We start from the raw sequence: 14,979 nt of genomic DNA, 5'->3' as shown, positions 1-14,979 counted from the left end.
GAAATGGTGATTTATGTTCACTGTGCTTAGTTCAAACAAGCCAGGACTAGAAAAAGAGAATCACAAGATAGTTGGAAAGGACCACAAGTACAATCTCATTCAACTTGCTGCAATGCGGGAATCTTTTGCCCCATGTGGGTCTTGAACCCATGACCCTGAAATTAAGCGTCTCATGCTGTATTGACTGAGCTATCCCTCGGAGTAAACCATGGAGAGCAGGTTGTTCTTTGGGCCCAATCCATGGCTTAGTGTTATGTCTGAACCAGGCCAAGTATTGACTTAATTTATGAAAGCAGAGTTTGGTCAAAGACAATTGTGTGTGTCTGGAGGAGTGATGAAGAACCTGTGGTTCTTATCAACACCAGTCAGGATGACTAATAGTAATTGATGATGGCAGTTGTACTCCAGAAACGTCTGTAGGGCCACAGGTTCCCCATCTGTGCTCCACAGGGTACAGATACAGTATCTACAAAGGGAACTAGAAAAACATCTTCTTAGGAATGTTTCTGTTTAAAAACATACATATGCACTTTAGAATCGTCAGTCAGCTGAATATGGAGAACTTAACTGGAAGAGAAGAAGAAGAAGAAGAATCTATTAGTTTGTGGAAATTCGTTGCTGTTTGTTTTTCTTAAATGCAAGTTGAGCTACAGCTTGCTGGAAATGAAAATGCCAAATGTGTATCTGAAAACTGAAAGCTGAAGCAAACAATCTATTTGTTCTCCCCTTGTGGAAGATTGACCTACCGGTAATTTTCTACTGTGGTGTGAAATCCAGATGTTACATTATGAAGTCACAATGGTACTGTTGACCCAATTAATTCAGCACGCGGGGCGGGGGGGGGGAATATCACTGAGGATTAGAGGCCCAATTTGATCTTTAAAATCATTTTTTAAAGACCCAGCTTCGTTTTGGAAGTTTGTGCCATATCAGTTCTGTGGAGGAAGCAGTACTAAATAAGCAAAGTGTTGTCTTTTCCTTACTTGGTGGAGGAATGTGCAAGCTTGTGAATTATACAAAACTATTCATCATAGCAAAAGAAACTGCAGCCTACTGAGGGCTGCAAATACAGTAGTTTGGTTATAAATGTAGAAATTTTCTCCTATAAGCATACATTTATCAGGGTGCTGTGTGCAGTGTTTGCATAATTCCTTAAAATGTAAGCAGTTTCTGGAGCTGCAAGGTAGCAAACATACATGCATGTGCAGGGAGTCTTTTAAGAGTGGCTGCAAGAATTTTATTTGGAAACGGTTTATTGCTTCCTAACCATGTGAAGAGCTAAGTGTTTTGGAGTACTATTCTCTTCTCCTCCTGACAAACTACTCAGTCTCCCCTATAAAGCTGTCCTTTTAGAAGGGGCTGGCTTAGTGTGCTGTCTGAACCCAGAATCACTGTTAAGCTATCCTCCTCTCAACCTGAGTGGGAGCCAAGAACAGGTACAAAGCGGCTGCAATTTGCTCAGAGAGAGACCACCCATTTGCATTAAGCCATCATTTCATTTCACATTATGTAAGAACACAGTCACTAGCTCTTTCGTTATAGTACCTGATAACCAGTGCTGACATACTTAGTGCCGTTTTATCAACAGCGGGAAAAAGTTAGTGACAATAAAGCTTTGCGCAGTCCAGTACAGTGGAACTTCAGAAGTCGAACGGAATCCGTTCCGGAAGTCTGTTCGACTTCCAAAATGTTTGGAAACCAAGGCGTGGCTTCCGATTGGCTGCAGGAAGCCGTGGAAGTCATGTCAGACGTTCAGGTTCCAAAGAACATTTGCAAACCGGAACACTCACTTCCGGGTTTGTGACGTTTGGGAGCCAAAACGTTTGACTCGCAAGGCGTTCGGGATCCAAGGTACGACTGTATTCTAAAATATACACTCCTTAACAGCAACTCTTCATTTGTTAACCACAAGTTTAGAAGAAATTAAGCTTGGAACGTACAGCAGTTTCCATTACGGTAGGGCTCAGGTGTTCTCTCAAAACAGCATAGACACTTGGAGACATGGGGAGAAGGTCTGATGGAGAAGGTGGGTCTGTGGAATCACTCAGGCTTTAAAAAAAAGAGAGACAAAAATGACATCTTGAATGAGTAATACGTGAGAAGCAGATACTGTTGTAAGGGACTAAGCTTAATTGATGCCTCAGGCACATACAGTGGTACCCCGGGTTACAGACACTTCAGGTTACAGATGCTTCAGGTTACAGACTCCGCTAACCCAGAAACAGTACCTCAGGTTAAGAACTTTATTTCAGGATGAGAACAGAAATCGCACAGTGGCAGCGGGAGGCCCCAAATGGTACCTCAGGTTAAGAACAGTTTCAAGTTAAGAATGGACCTGGAGAACGAATTAAATTCTTAACCCGAGGTACTACTGTACTCTAATTTCACTTCCCATCAATCCTGGATGGTTCACCCACTTATTAGGAGAGGGTTTCCAAGACAAAGCAGCAAAAGAAATGTCACTTCCTCTGCTGAAGAGCAACATACCAATTGGACTGGTATGCCAGACTTTCCACAGTAAGAACTTTGGGAAACGCGACTTAATCAGCATGACTCACATTTTGGAGACTGGGATAAATACCGAGGGGACGTAACCTTTGGTTCCTCCTTCCATAGGCCTTGGCGCTAAATTAAAAGCAACAACAACATCATCATTATGGACATTAAATCTCCCATCTAGGAAACCAGAAGTGCATATTCAGCAGTGCAGCCGGGTGAATTTGTTCTTCACTGAAGACAGCTGGTGGGGGAGGACACATAGCTCAGTGCCAGAGCACACATTCTTCACATGCGAAAGGTTTCAGGTTCAAGTCCTGGCCAAAAGTACTGGTGATGGAAGAAGCTTCTGCTTGAAACCTTGGAGAACCACTGCCAGCCACACAGTTGACAATACTGAGCTAGGTGGACCAATGGTTTGACTCGGTATATGGCCGCTTCCTATGTTAAAGGCTGCTCCAGAAGTTCTTAGGCTGGGGCTTAACCACATTTGACTTTCTGATCTGTTCTTGTGACGGGGCATGCAGTTTTTGTATGTCTGGTTGATTAATTATCCTTGCAGAGAACGTTCCATTTAATATCGCATTTGTGAGGGAGACAGGGAGTGACTGTTTTTGCCAAGCCAGATTGCTCTTTCTTCTTTGCTAGTTTCGGTTTGTATTTTTGTTACTGCTTTGATTGTAAGATGTCTTGTGCACCACAAGAAGTAATTAAAATTGGACAAGCCTAATCTGTTTTTAAAGAACAAATGTGGCAAGCATGAGCATCGGGAGTTTGCATGCTCAGCAGTTTTAATGTAAAATGGTGGGGGAATTATTATTATTATTATTATTATTATTATTATTATTATTATTATTATAGCAATATCCTACCTTCATTTGGCTGAGAGCTATAGTGCTTTCCAAAGGCTTTGTCTTTGGGAATATCTGGATAGAGATATTTCAGTGGGTTTTCAGGAATGTTGTCTGCCATAATAACTTTGTAATCTCGTAAAATATCAGCAAATGGCAGCGCAGTTAAACGACCCTTATTATATGGTTCAACAGAATGGAAATTCACTTCTCCTGTAAAGGACAAGATAGTTATGAATAAGCAGACAGATAGTTGATTGCAGGTTGTTTTTTGTCAAATGGAAAGAACCACAAACTCACTTAAAATAATAAAAATGCCAAATAAACAAATGCTGGCCAGCTGAGAGCTGAGACAAGTAACAGATCCATTTTGTCCTAACCTGTTAAGGTACCAACTGAATACACTTTATAGGGGAGTACTGCAACCCAGAGAAAGAGGTCCAAAGAAGCTACAGCAGTCTTTGTTTAATCTTAGATCTGTAGTTAAGGTAGCACTGAGATCTGCATTAAAAGCAACATTCAAATGATCTAAAAAGGATCCTAAAATGTTTGGTACTGGCAATTTGGCGTGCCATTTCCCAAATTGCTTTTTGAACTCATGGATAAGGACGATAGGGGTCTGGAGTGCAGCGTTCAGCATGTTCAAATATAGCACATACCATTTTCTGACCGTGATACCCAGGTAAAAGTAATCCCTCCTAAGTTGCTTTCACTAAACCTCAATAAAAATGTTCCAGGCATCTTGTCCTTAAGCAAATTTCTCTCTTTTTCTTTGCTTACAAACCCCATAATACATCTGTAAAAAGAAAAAGAGGAAAAGAAATAGGTTTATATGTGCACAATGCTTGTCAGAAAATCCTGTGGCACGCTAAAGACGAAGAGCTTTTGGGGACTAAAGAATTTTTCTAAGGTGCCACAAACACTTAGTTGTTGCTGCAATTTGTTGACCACACCAGAGCAAAACGTGGACCCCGTCCCAGTGTTGTCCTGGACCTTTCCCGCTTTAAATACACAGGTTTACAATCCTGGACATTTTGGACTTTCCAAGGATTGAAAATCCCTGCATTTCAAGGGGAGGAAATCTGAGTCTACTCTGGAATGAAGAATGTCTTATGGATGTCTTTACATTAAAGGGGAAACAGACCAGTGTGAATCCACATTTTGCTCTGGTGTGGACTAGTTCTAACTTGCCTACCCCTTTAGGAACCAGGCAAAATGTTATGCAGCAAACACATGTAATTGCTGGTCACCTGCAACTTTTTACATTCAAACTGCAGCACGGAGCTCCAAACTTTATTAGGGAAGTGGTGCTGAACGGGATGTTTACGTCTTTTCTGCTATTCTGTTTCGTATTCTATATTGCTCTCCTGAAGTAGTTTTTGGCAGACCGGTGGTTCCTCATCATGCTTGTCTCTAGAAGGATCAGCAAAGGCCCTATGATCAGTATTCAGGTGCCAACGACCCTGTGATAAACTTCCATACAAAACAAAAATGCAACCCATTGCAGTAAATATTTCTGCACTTCCAATACATAGTCTCTTAAATAGGTTTTTGGTCAGGTGATGAGGATTATAAATGTAATTCTTGGTAGTATTCTTGCTAGATTGGTAGATTCTTGGTGTAGCAAAGGACATGCACCGAACAGAATTAATTACTTGCAAGGCAATGTTTAACCTTATATATTATTTTCACTCACATTTTCTGCTTAAAATGTAATAGTAACCAACGACACCTAAACAGTGTATACAATTCTCTTAAAACAGTAACCATCTTTTAAAAAATATGGATACATGATATAGTAACCAACTATAGTTGGTTACTATAGTAACCAACGACACCTAAATGGTGTATACAATTCTCTTTAAACAATAATCATCTTTTTAAAAATCTGGATACATGATATTATGAAATTATATTTCATATTTACGTATATAAATGAAATGTTTTATTTCTTTTGTAATGATTTTATTTTTCTGGATTTTATTTAAAGGCTTTTGGTTAATTATGTAATTTTTGCTGACTCAGTCCAATGATGCTTTTTGTGCACCTAAAATTTGTCAAGAGTTAGGTATTGTTAATTTTATAATTTGAATGCATATTAGCTTTTTCTTTTTTAAAAAAGGATTGTGTTTGTTTTACTCTGCTTTTGTTAACCACCTTGAGTCTTTGTGGAGACATAAGCAGGATTTTTTTAAAACAACAACAACAACAACAATTAATCCTGAAGGATGGGGAGTGGGAAATGGGTTCAGCACTTTTCCTTTCCCTCCAGCAGGGTCAGTAGGAGTTTCCAGGAGGCAAGTTAAACCACACATATATGAGGGAGTAAAAATTCAGAAAAAATCAGATCATGGATACTTTTTTTTTTAAGGTCATAAGTGGTTTGGCTTGAATTCTCAACCAGCTGGATAAGCAAAATGCTTAAACTGGCTAACAAAAACTGCAAATACATCTGAAATAAATGGTGGCTGTGTGCACACATATTCCTGGCAGAAATTCCTTTGGTCAATCTTTGTCCTCTTGCAGAACTGCAAGGTTCCACTGGAAGTTCCCTGGAACTGAGTGGCAATGACATTTTCATCTGTGCACTCGGGTGAATCATAGTGTTGCTCTGGTGCAGCAAAACAGCCAGGTATTACAATTGGGGCTTGTGCACGCCACAGTTTACTATGTTCTTTCAGCTGTTTGCGTTCCCATTTGATTTGCATAGCTCACGTTGCCTTACCCTTTCGATAGCACCAGTCTCAATGCTTTCCCCAAATAAATTTGGGTTTATGCAATACCAGCAGGGCTTTTTCTCTGCCTGAACTCATTTCCAGCACCTCTCAGGGGGGCGCCATTGCAATTCTAAGAGAATGAGGGAGGTGCTCATGGTGAGACCTCTTTTGCAAGAAAAATAGCACTGGATACAGGCATAATCAGATACACTGGAGGAAACAGGGGGCACAGAACATTTGTTTTGGTGTTTTGGGGTGAGTGGATCAATATCCATTTCTGCTTCTCTCTTTTCCATGCCCACTACTTCTTTAATCCTTTCCTTTTTTTCCTGGCTGTGCTCCAAACTATTTCCGGTGTACCCCTGAATGGAGGCATGTTGTTTTATCCCCTTTTGATCCCCCAAATATGCACAAAATGAGAACCCTGTTGGTGCTTAATCGGCATAAGAGAATTAAGAAATTAGAAAACAGGGACAAACACAAGAAGGATCACATACTGATTTTTAGAACATATCTGAAGGCAGCCCTGTTTAGGGAAGTTTTTAATGTTTGATGTTTTAATTATCGTATTTTTAATTTCTGTTGGGAGCCGCCCAGAGTGGCTGGGGAAACCCAGCCAAGTGGGCGGGGTATTAATAATAATAATAATAATACTTATTATTATTATTATTATTATTAACAGGAAACACCAGTGTTGCTCCTTATATACAAATTCAAATACATGTGAGTGTGGACTGTCAATCTGCATTTCTTAGTACAGAAAGTATTGATCTGATATGTAGTGATCTCTCCTATTCTAATTGATTCAAGAGGGTTCTGTAAGCGTCTCTGTGTGAAATAAAGAAGAAGAAGGTTCATGAAAGCAGAAGGTTCATGATGTTTGGGTTATTCCTTCAGAGAGGCTGAGTACAGCTGGCTTAAACTGGTTCTGTTATCTCTTTCTGTCAAGGTCATGCTGACTATAATAGTAAGGCCAGAAGGAGCCTGGGTTTCCCTCTCTTTCTATCTCTGCTGGTGGAGTGTTCTGTATATACTGTATTTTTCGCCCCATAGAGCGCACTGGCTCATAGGGCGCATCTAGTTTTTTTGGGGGGAAATAAAGAAAAAAAAATTCCCCCCCCAGGCACGGGGCTGGGGCGGGAGAAGCCCGAGCTTCCCCCGACCCCAGCCCCCAGAACAGGCTGCTATCTGCAAGCCGTGGGAGAGAGGCGCGAAGCCCGAAGCTGGGGGGTGCTGAGCTCAGCACGCTTCAGGCTTCTGGGTGCAGGCAGCTCTCCGCAAGCCGTGGGAGAGCTGCGCACAGCTTCGGCATCGCTCTGGCTCCCGTCTGGGGGCTGGGGTCGGGGGAAGCTCGGGCTTCCCCCGCCCCAGCCCCGCGCCGGGGGGGAAATATTTTTTTCCCCTTTATTTCCCACCCCCCAAAAAATCTAGGTGTGTCATATGGGCTGGTGCGTCCTATAGGGCGAAAAATACGGTACTTAACAAACAGGAAGGACAACACAAAATTCCCCGTTGCCAGTTTATGTACAATCACCAAGATGCTGCTCACCCATCAATCCAAAGTGGAAGAATGTGCTTTTTAATTAGCTCCAAGATTGCTTCTAGCCATGCCCAAAACGTAAATGATTTACCAGGTAAGTGTTCCTGTTTATAGAACAAATTAGATACACAGAAAAATTAAATTTTCAATATAGTACCAGTAACCTTTATCTTTAGACTTATTCTCCAATAAAAACAACCACTTGGTATTTGCAGACTACTGGAGGTCACCTGTGATACTATTTCTGAACAGTCTTTAGCTCCCTTCGTCAGCATATGAGACTACACTTTGCTATCAAACGTTCCAAAGCCAGTCTATAAGTAGCTATTTCCCCTAGAATCATAGAATCATAGAGTTGGAAGAGACCACAAGGGCCATCGAGTCCAACCCCCTGCCAAGCAGGAAACAAATTTTTCCTTTTTAAAAATATAGTAAGTGTTTACGATACAAAGAGTCACACACTCATTATTCCACCCACTTTTGCTTGTGGAACTACCCACCACATGTGACACACATACCCCGCCACCAAAGAAGTTTATCTGTGAAGGAACATGGTCCTTGGACTAGAAAAGGTTCCCCACTTCTAGGCTGGATCTACCCTCATCTGTAAAAATGCTAATAAAAGCTATTTAAAAACCGTGTCATATAGCTCTCAATGTAATTTCCCATTCCCATTGTGACTCTGCAATGCCTTCTGGTGCCACATTTTCATAACACATTTTTGCGTTATAACCGACCAGTGTAGATTCATCCCTAGTCTATAGTCTTTTAACACTGTGCCAAATAAAGCACTTTTATTTCATATTTGTTAAAATCATAATGCCATATTTCCTCTCTTATCCCGTCTCTCTCAAAAGAAGAAAAATCAAATAGAAGTGAGAACAAAACAATGAAACTCTATATGCCAGTCTTTCTCAACTGTGGGTCCCCAGATGTTGTTGAACTACAACTCCCATCATCCCTGACCATTGGCCCTGCTAGCAAGGAATGATGGGAGTTGTAGTCCAACAACAGCTGGGAATCCAAGCTTGAGAAAGGCTATTATATACCATATAGGTACATAATATACAGCGAAACCCTCTGCATCCCTGAAATGTTGTGGAGCTCTTTGCTAGAATTAAAAGCTCCCTTTCTTCAACTTCTGAGTTTTTTAAAACAACAAAACCTCACAGTATCCTATCCACTAGGGATGGGTGAATATGTCAATTTCAGTTTCACTTAGCCACTTGTTTTTTTTACCATTCTTCTGTTCATTTCTCCATATTTCTGCATAAGTTTGTGATCTCATTTTAAAATAAGTGTTAATGAAAATTCATCAGCAACAGTGCAAATCTCTCCTAATATACACACTTTTTCATTTCATAAAATGTATATACAGCTTGTTTGTAAAAAACCTCAAAGCGGTTTTTGCAAAGCAATTTCTCAAAATATAATAAATGCATTTATATGTTATTTTCACTAATCTATGGATTTATATGTGCACTTTACCCTCACATATGCATTTTTGTACACGTTACCTGATTAGCAAAATTCACAAGAAGTGTGACTTTCAAAGAATGGCTGTGCTTCAGTTTGGGTATTGAGTTTCAGGAAGTGTGAGTTATGCAAGTTCACATTTAAATGCAAAATGAATTGATTTTCTCCCCAAATCCCTATTATTCACCCACCAGTGAAGCAAGGCTGCACCACTACCCTTTTTACTTGCAGATGGGATGCTGCACTTTTGCTACTCAAAAGCTATACAGCAAACAGGGTTGGCCCAAGACATTTAGGCATCTGAACTGAACTACAAAATAGCATGCCCTTGAAGGCTGGATCTGCTCCCCTGTGGATCCTGCCAACTGAGCCAGTTTCCACACATAGCCTCATGGATGGGCCGGCCCCACAAGCAAGCATCATGAAAAGACTAAAATAGTTGCTTGGAGAATAAGTTGAGTGTTTGGAAAGACCTATGGTGCTTCAGTATCTGACTTGTGTACAAACATGGCCAAGAATGCAAGCAGCATTTTGAAACATCTTAACAATGACATACCTTACAGAACTTTGACCAGGAAAGTTGATGGTCCCCATAACTAACTTGCAGTCCTAAAATTTAACAGGGAGAAATGTGAGGCCAACATCTTTCCAAAATGTTTGCTTTAAATATCACAGTTTGAAATAATTTAAAAAGACAAGCACAATTTCCCAGTTGGACTAAAGATTGAAGTACTTTGAAGCAATCTGTGAGTTTCAAAATCTTGCCAAACAGCAAAGAAGAAGCTAATAATAACAACAACAATAATTTTATTATTTATACCCCGCCCATCAGGGTAGCAAGCTAATTTAGGAAATGCAGGATAGACCATGGAGTATGCACAGTTCTGTCCTCCAATATCTGATCACCATTTCCCCATAGCATTTGCCACATTGAGGCAACTGCCTCAATCCACCTAATGTTAGGGCTGGCCAGATTTACAACAGGACACAGTTTGGTTCAGAGAATTAATGCTGAAAATTTGCTTTATAGTTTCACCTGTAAGTTTGTCTGCCAGCATACTAAGTTGATCAGAGTTGAGCCCACGGCCAACATATGATGAAAACTGCCAGCTCAGTACTTCCAAGACTTGATTCAAAGTGCCGGGTGGTGGATTATTAAAGAAAGCCAAGTTCTGCAGCCAAATGAAAGTTAACACAGAATTCTGTTAGCTACTCATTGTTTCCATATGTGAGCTATCTTGGGAACTCTGAAATGTCAAAGGGCAGTAGAAGAAATGTACCATGTTTTTACATGTGTAAGACGCCCCTATGCATAAGATGACCCCTATTTTTTGAACCCAAAATTAAGGATATTGGGTTTAAATCCAGAACCAGAACCCGAGCCCAGGCCACCCACACCAGAACCTGAACCCAAGCCCAAGCCCAGAATCCGAACCTGGGCTGCCCGTGCCAGAGCCAGAGCCCAAACCCCTATGCATTCACCTTCCGTGAATAAGACGACCCCAATTTCTGTGTGTGACCAGGTAGGTGGGCGTGACCCTGGGTGACCTTGTAACAGGGCCTGTCACGCAGCCATCTTCCCTTACTCTTTTGCTGCTTTCTTCTGATACTGATGTATTTTGCTGTCTGCTGGCTCTCAGCCAGAAGGACATGGGCTCAAATCCCTATGTGAGATGAACGCACTCTCTTTTCTGTAACTCTAAGCTAAAGCCTGCCTTCAGGGATTCAACTGCGAACTGAATGTGAGTAAACTTATTACTTTTAAAAGAAGACTGTTGTGTCTTTATTCTTTTTAGGAGGGATGAAAGGGGACTTGTCAGGAACAGAACCCAATCTGGACAAAGCCAGATTGGATTGCTTAAGCAAACAGAGTCAAACAAATCTACCAACTAGCTTCCTGCTATATATTGGGGAATGCACTCTGCTGCCAACTCACAAGCGTGAGTTAGGGAGGATACTATTAAATCAATATATCCTCTCCTAGTATCTACAACATTCCCCCAATACATTATTTGGAGATCTTAAGAACGAGTAAATATAGACTGTAAAAAGAATTCAGAACATACGAGCATCATCTTTCAAGTACCAATAAGGATACACAAATGTCATGAGTATCTCTTAGAGAATTGTGGGAAAGATGCATCATGGGAAAGAAGCCCTCTGTGCTTCTATACCCAATTCATGAAAAACAGGAATTTTGCTATATAAAACCTACCTGTGGTTCACTTGTGGGCAAGTTGTACCAGATAATAGAAGCCCAAGCACTGGGCAATTGGCTGACATTGGAAATCATCACTACTGGTAAGGAACTCGTCTGAGGAAAAGGATGCATAGGTTTCATTGTTTATATGGAACAGACTGTAGTTTTGAACTGAATGCATTAGAAGTTACTGATGCAATGTCATAAAATGCTGCAGTCAAAATGCTGTATGGTAGGTGTACTCTTGCTGATTTTTGCAGGTAATCAGTATAGTTGGAATTCAGCTTTCTATGCTGGACTCCACATGGAGGGCTACTTGTGGCATGTGCCAACCAATAAACCCAAGCTACAAAGGAAGGAAACATGAGGAGCTAGAAAACAAATGGAACTTTGGAGAAATAAGTCATTGCTGTGGGTCAACTTATGTTTAACTTGTGATTTGTTAAACAAACAAGGGCTTAGCATTTTGTAACACAGACCACTGTTTCTAGGTTCAGTGGTATGTTGGTTTTCGAACAGAATGCATTCCAGGAGTCCCAGAACCATTCAAAAGCCAAAGCACGGCTTTTGATTGGCTGCAGGAGCGTCCTGCAGCCAATCAGAAGCAATGTCGGATGTTTGGCTTCTGAAAATCGGAAAACTCACTTCCGGGTTTCAATCGTTCAGGAGCTGATTTGTTTGGGAGCCAAGGCATTCAGCTTCCAAGGTATGACTGTACAGTTTTCCTTTATAGGCCACTTTATATAAATATATACTGAGAGCACTTACCTCCAGGTCTATTGTCAGACCATATAAGCAGACCTGTGTTTCAAAGGTTATAGAGTGTAATTCTTCAGTTACCATTTGAGGGCCCTGAAGAGATAGAAAAGGTTTTTATAAAAAATATCTGAAACACATATGACACTAAACATGAGCGAGTTGGAATGCAACTCAAACAACCAAGTTACTGTATTTTGAAATTTTGTTAAACAGGATTAGATGCATTGTGGATTCCAACACCACTATGCTTGCTTCCGAAGTTTCCTGCATTTCCAAATTTAATTTAAACAAGAACAAAACAAAATTGCTGAGTGATGCATCTTACTTCTCAAAACGTTAAAGAAAACTAACTGTGCTATTTGAAGGCTGCTTTCAGTAATGGCAAAAATATCATGTTCCGGTTTTAAATTCCAGTGGAAATGGTTAATTTCAAAATCAGGGATGCATTTTACAGATTTTATTTTTATTTTGTAGGAAAGTGAAATGAATCAATTTATCCAGAAGCGGGAGCCCCAAAGCTACTTTTCTATTAAACCCTAATAGGTAGAAATAAATTATCACTGCCCTTTAGAAGGTCTAGTGCTTTTGGGGGGGGGGGCGCAGGGGTACACATACCCCTAAACATTTTTGGAATTTAAGTTTGGCCTCATTGAGATGCAGTATTTCAATATGTGTAGGAAAATGAGAGTACCCCTAAACATTTTTTTTGAAAAAAAGCACTGAGAAGGTCTATTGATAAAAATATTTCTGCCACATGTTGCCATTGTTTAAAGAAAATAACAGAGCATGATAGCATTTCAGCTGCAATTGCTTATCTCCCCTCTCTCTCAAAATCAAAACTCTGACTCAATTTAGGTAGGATGGGGGAGGACTTTTATCATTCATTCATTCATTCATTTTAAGCAGTAAACTATTGGTGTACCATGCGTTATATGGCCATTATAAATTTATACTTAACTTATATGGATAAATATGGACAATGACATTTTCTTCAACTCAACAGGGCAGCTATGCCACACTACAAATACAATCCAAATGATTAAATCTTCCTACCTCACTGCCCTTGTTTCCAGTACATGATTTCATTTCTTTTGGTTGCTAAAAAAAGGTTAAAAATCAAGACTGAGATTAATATACAATAGTGTTTATTCACAGAAATTGGTAGTGATGGGTACTTTTGTGTTCAATTGATGACAATCAAAGAAGCATGGAGTGGGCCCTCTGGTGGAGACAAAAGCCTTCCAAAAGAATAATTATAATACAGTGGAACCTCGGTTTTTGAATGTAATCCGTTCTGGATAACTGTTCGACTTCTGAAACGTTCAAAAACTGAGGAACAATGGGCAGTTGGCAAAATCCATTGAGGGGAAAAATAAAAACATGCAGTGGAAGCCGTATGACTTCTGAGGAGCGTTCAAAAACGGAAATAATTACTTCCAGGTTTTTGGTGTTTGGCTTCCGATACACTAAAAAAAGAGATTCCACTGTACAGTGTGGTACCTCGGGTTACATATGCTTCAGGTTACATACGCTTCTGGCGGCGCGGCAGCAGCAGGAGGCCCCATTAGCTAAAGTAGTGCTTCAGGTTAAGAACAGTTTCAGGTTAAGAATGGACCTCCGGAACAAATTAAGTACCTAACCCGAGGTACCACTGTATTGGTATTTTCCTATGCCATCGGATCAGATGTTTAGTGTTCTAGCTTGGGAACTCAAAAACAGATTTCACAATTTCCATGCATTTTGCCATGTCTGCTTTTTGTGGTTGTTAAATTTTAAAAATCAGCATCGGAAGGGGAAAAAATGCAAATTGCATCAGTGAATGGGATCAGAGCAAGAATCGGAGATGAAATTTAACTATTTTATCCACAACTGGATTCTGGAGGGAAATCCCTTTTCTTCACCTGCACTGGACCCAACTAGGGAATTACCTCCAAAGCAAACACCAGGTTCAGAATAGGCAGCAGCAGTGCTTCCCCCCAGGGGTACTCAAGGGTACGCAGTACCAGCACTGTTGTTGCTGTTGTTGTTGTTGTTAAAAAGTGTGGCTCTTGCTGTAACAACTTCATGGTAATTACCTTCACCTATTTTTCTATTTTAAAAAAGCACTGGGCAGCAGGGAAGGAAAGGGTTAGATTCTCCACATACCTGCATCTGTTTCTCCATTTTTGGGACATAATTAATGAAGTATTGCCTTACCAAATGACGAAATTCTACAGAAAGGCTCCCATTTGCAGATTCATCCATGTTCATTGCTTTTACATGAGTGCCACAAAGGATAAATCTGCGGTTGCTAGAAGACACATCCCAGTAAGCAGCAGCAGAAAAATAATAAGGGAGCAACACGTGTTTGTTGTAGAAGTTCCATCATTTATATCGTCTTACCTTATAGTAGAAGCATTCCTGAATTAAAAAGACAAGAAAACCCAAGGTAATTTACTGCGCTGAACTAAAAGAATGTGTTTTAAAGCACAAAGGTTGACTCATGTTTCTGATATTTCAGAGCGTGTTCAGAGCTTATTCAAAGTATACCTGGAAATTGAGAACTCAAAGAAAACCAATAGCAGTGGCGGAGTTGGAATCCATAGTGAGATACAGTAATTTTATTGTCATGGTTCTCTATTTTGTTTTGTTTGGTGCAGTCAACTTCCAAAACATTCATAAACCAAAGAACGGCTTCTGATTGCCTGCAGGAAACTTCTGCAGCCAATCAGAAGCTGCGGAAGCCCCGTCAGACGTTCGGCTTCCAAAAATAGTTCGAAAAGCGGAACAGTCACTTCCAGGTTTGCAGCGCTTGGGAGCCAAAATGTTCGAAAACCAAGGTACGACTGTATACAGTTTTCCAAAGTTTCTGGTCAATGAGCATAATAAAGAGATTGATTGTTTGCAATCCTTATTTCATTGATACAACAGAATTAATTTGCATGGATTCCATCCTGCCAT

General features: G+C 40.4%; 1 protein-coding gene across 3 annotated transcripts in view; it reads right to left on the bottom strand.

The window, feature by feature from the left end:
* Nucleotides 1-216: 216 nt before the first annotated feature.
* The window catches only part of STAT4 (signal transducer and activator of transcription 4), a 31,893-nt gene continuing 17,130 nt past the window's right edge, over nt 217-14,979 (bottom strand). For 2 of the 3 annotated variants that reach the window (XM_083707737.1, XM_083707738.1), the window contains exons 12-24: nt 14,422-14,439; nt 14,236-14,329; nt 13,093-13,137; nt 12,049-12,132; nt 11,296-11,394; nt 10,117-10,252; nt 9,637-9,689; nt 7,614-7,708; nt 4,007-4,143; nt 3,369-3,560; nt 2,559-2,625; nt 1,941-2,049; nt 217-567 (exon numbers count right to left, since the gene is read on the bottom strand). In XM_083707737.1, coding sequence (XP_083563863.1) covers nt 541-567; nt 1,941-2,049; nt 2,559-2,625; nt 3,369-3,560; nt 4,007-4,143; nt 7,614-7,708; nt 9,637-9,689; nt 10,117-10,252; nt 11,296-11,394; nt 12,049-12,132; nt 13,093-13,137; nt 14,236-14,329; nt 14,422-14,439 — 1,156 coding nt within the window. In that variant the 3' untranslated portion in view covers nt 217-540. The remainder of the gene's footprint in view (nt 568-1,940; nt 2,050-2,558; nt 2,626-3,368; nt 3,561-4,006; nt 4,144-7,613; nt 7,709-9,636; nt 9,690-10,116; nt 10,253-11,295; nt 11,395-12,048; nt 12,133-13,092; nt 13,138-14,235; nt 14,330-14,421; nt 14,440-14,979) is intronic. The other variant, XM_083707739.1, reaches the window with a different exon arrangement.

Source organism: Podarcis gaigeae, assembly GCF_964106915.1.
Source record: "Podarcis gaigeae genome assembly, chromosome: 1".
NCBI classification, from domain to species: Eukaryota; Metazoa; Chordata; class Lepidosauria; order Squamata; family Lacertidae; genus Podarcis; species Podarcis gaigeae.
The sequence above is the reverse complement of the archived record's forward strand: the minus strand, read 5'-3'. Positions and strand labels throughout refer to the sequence as shown.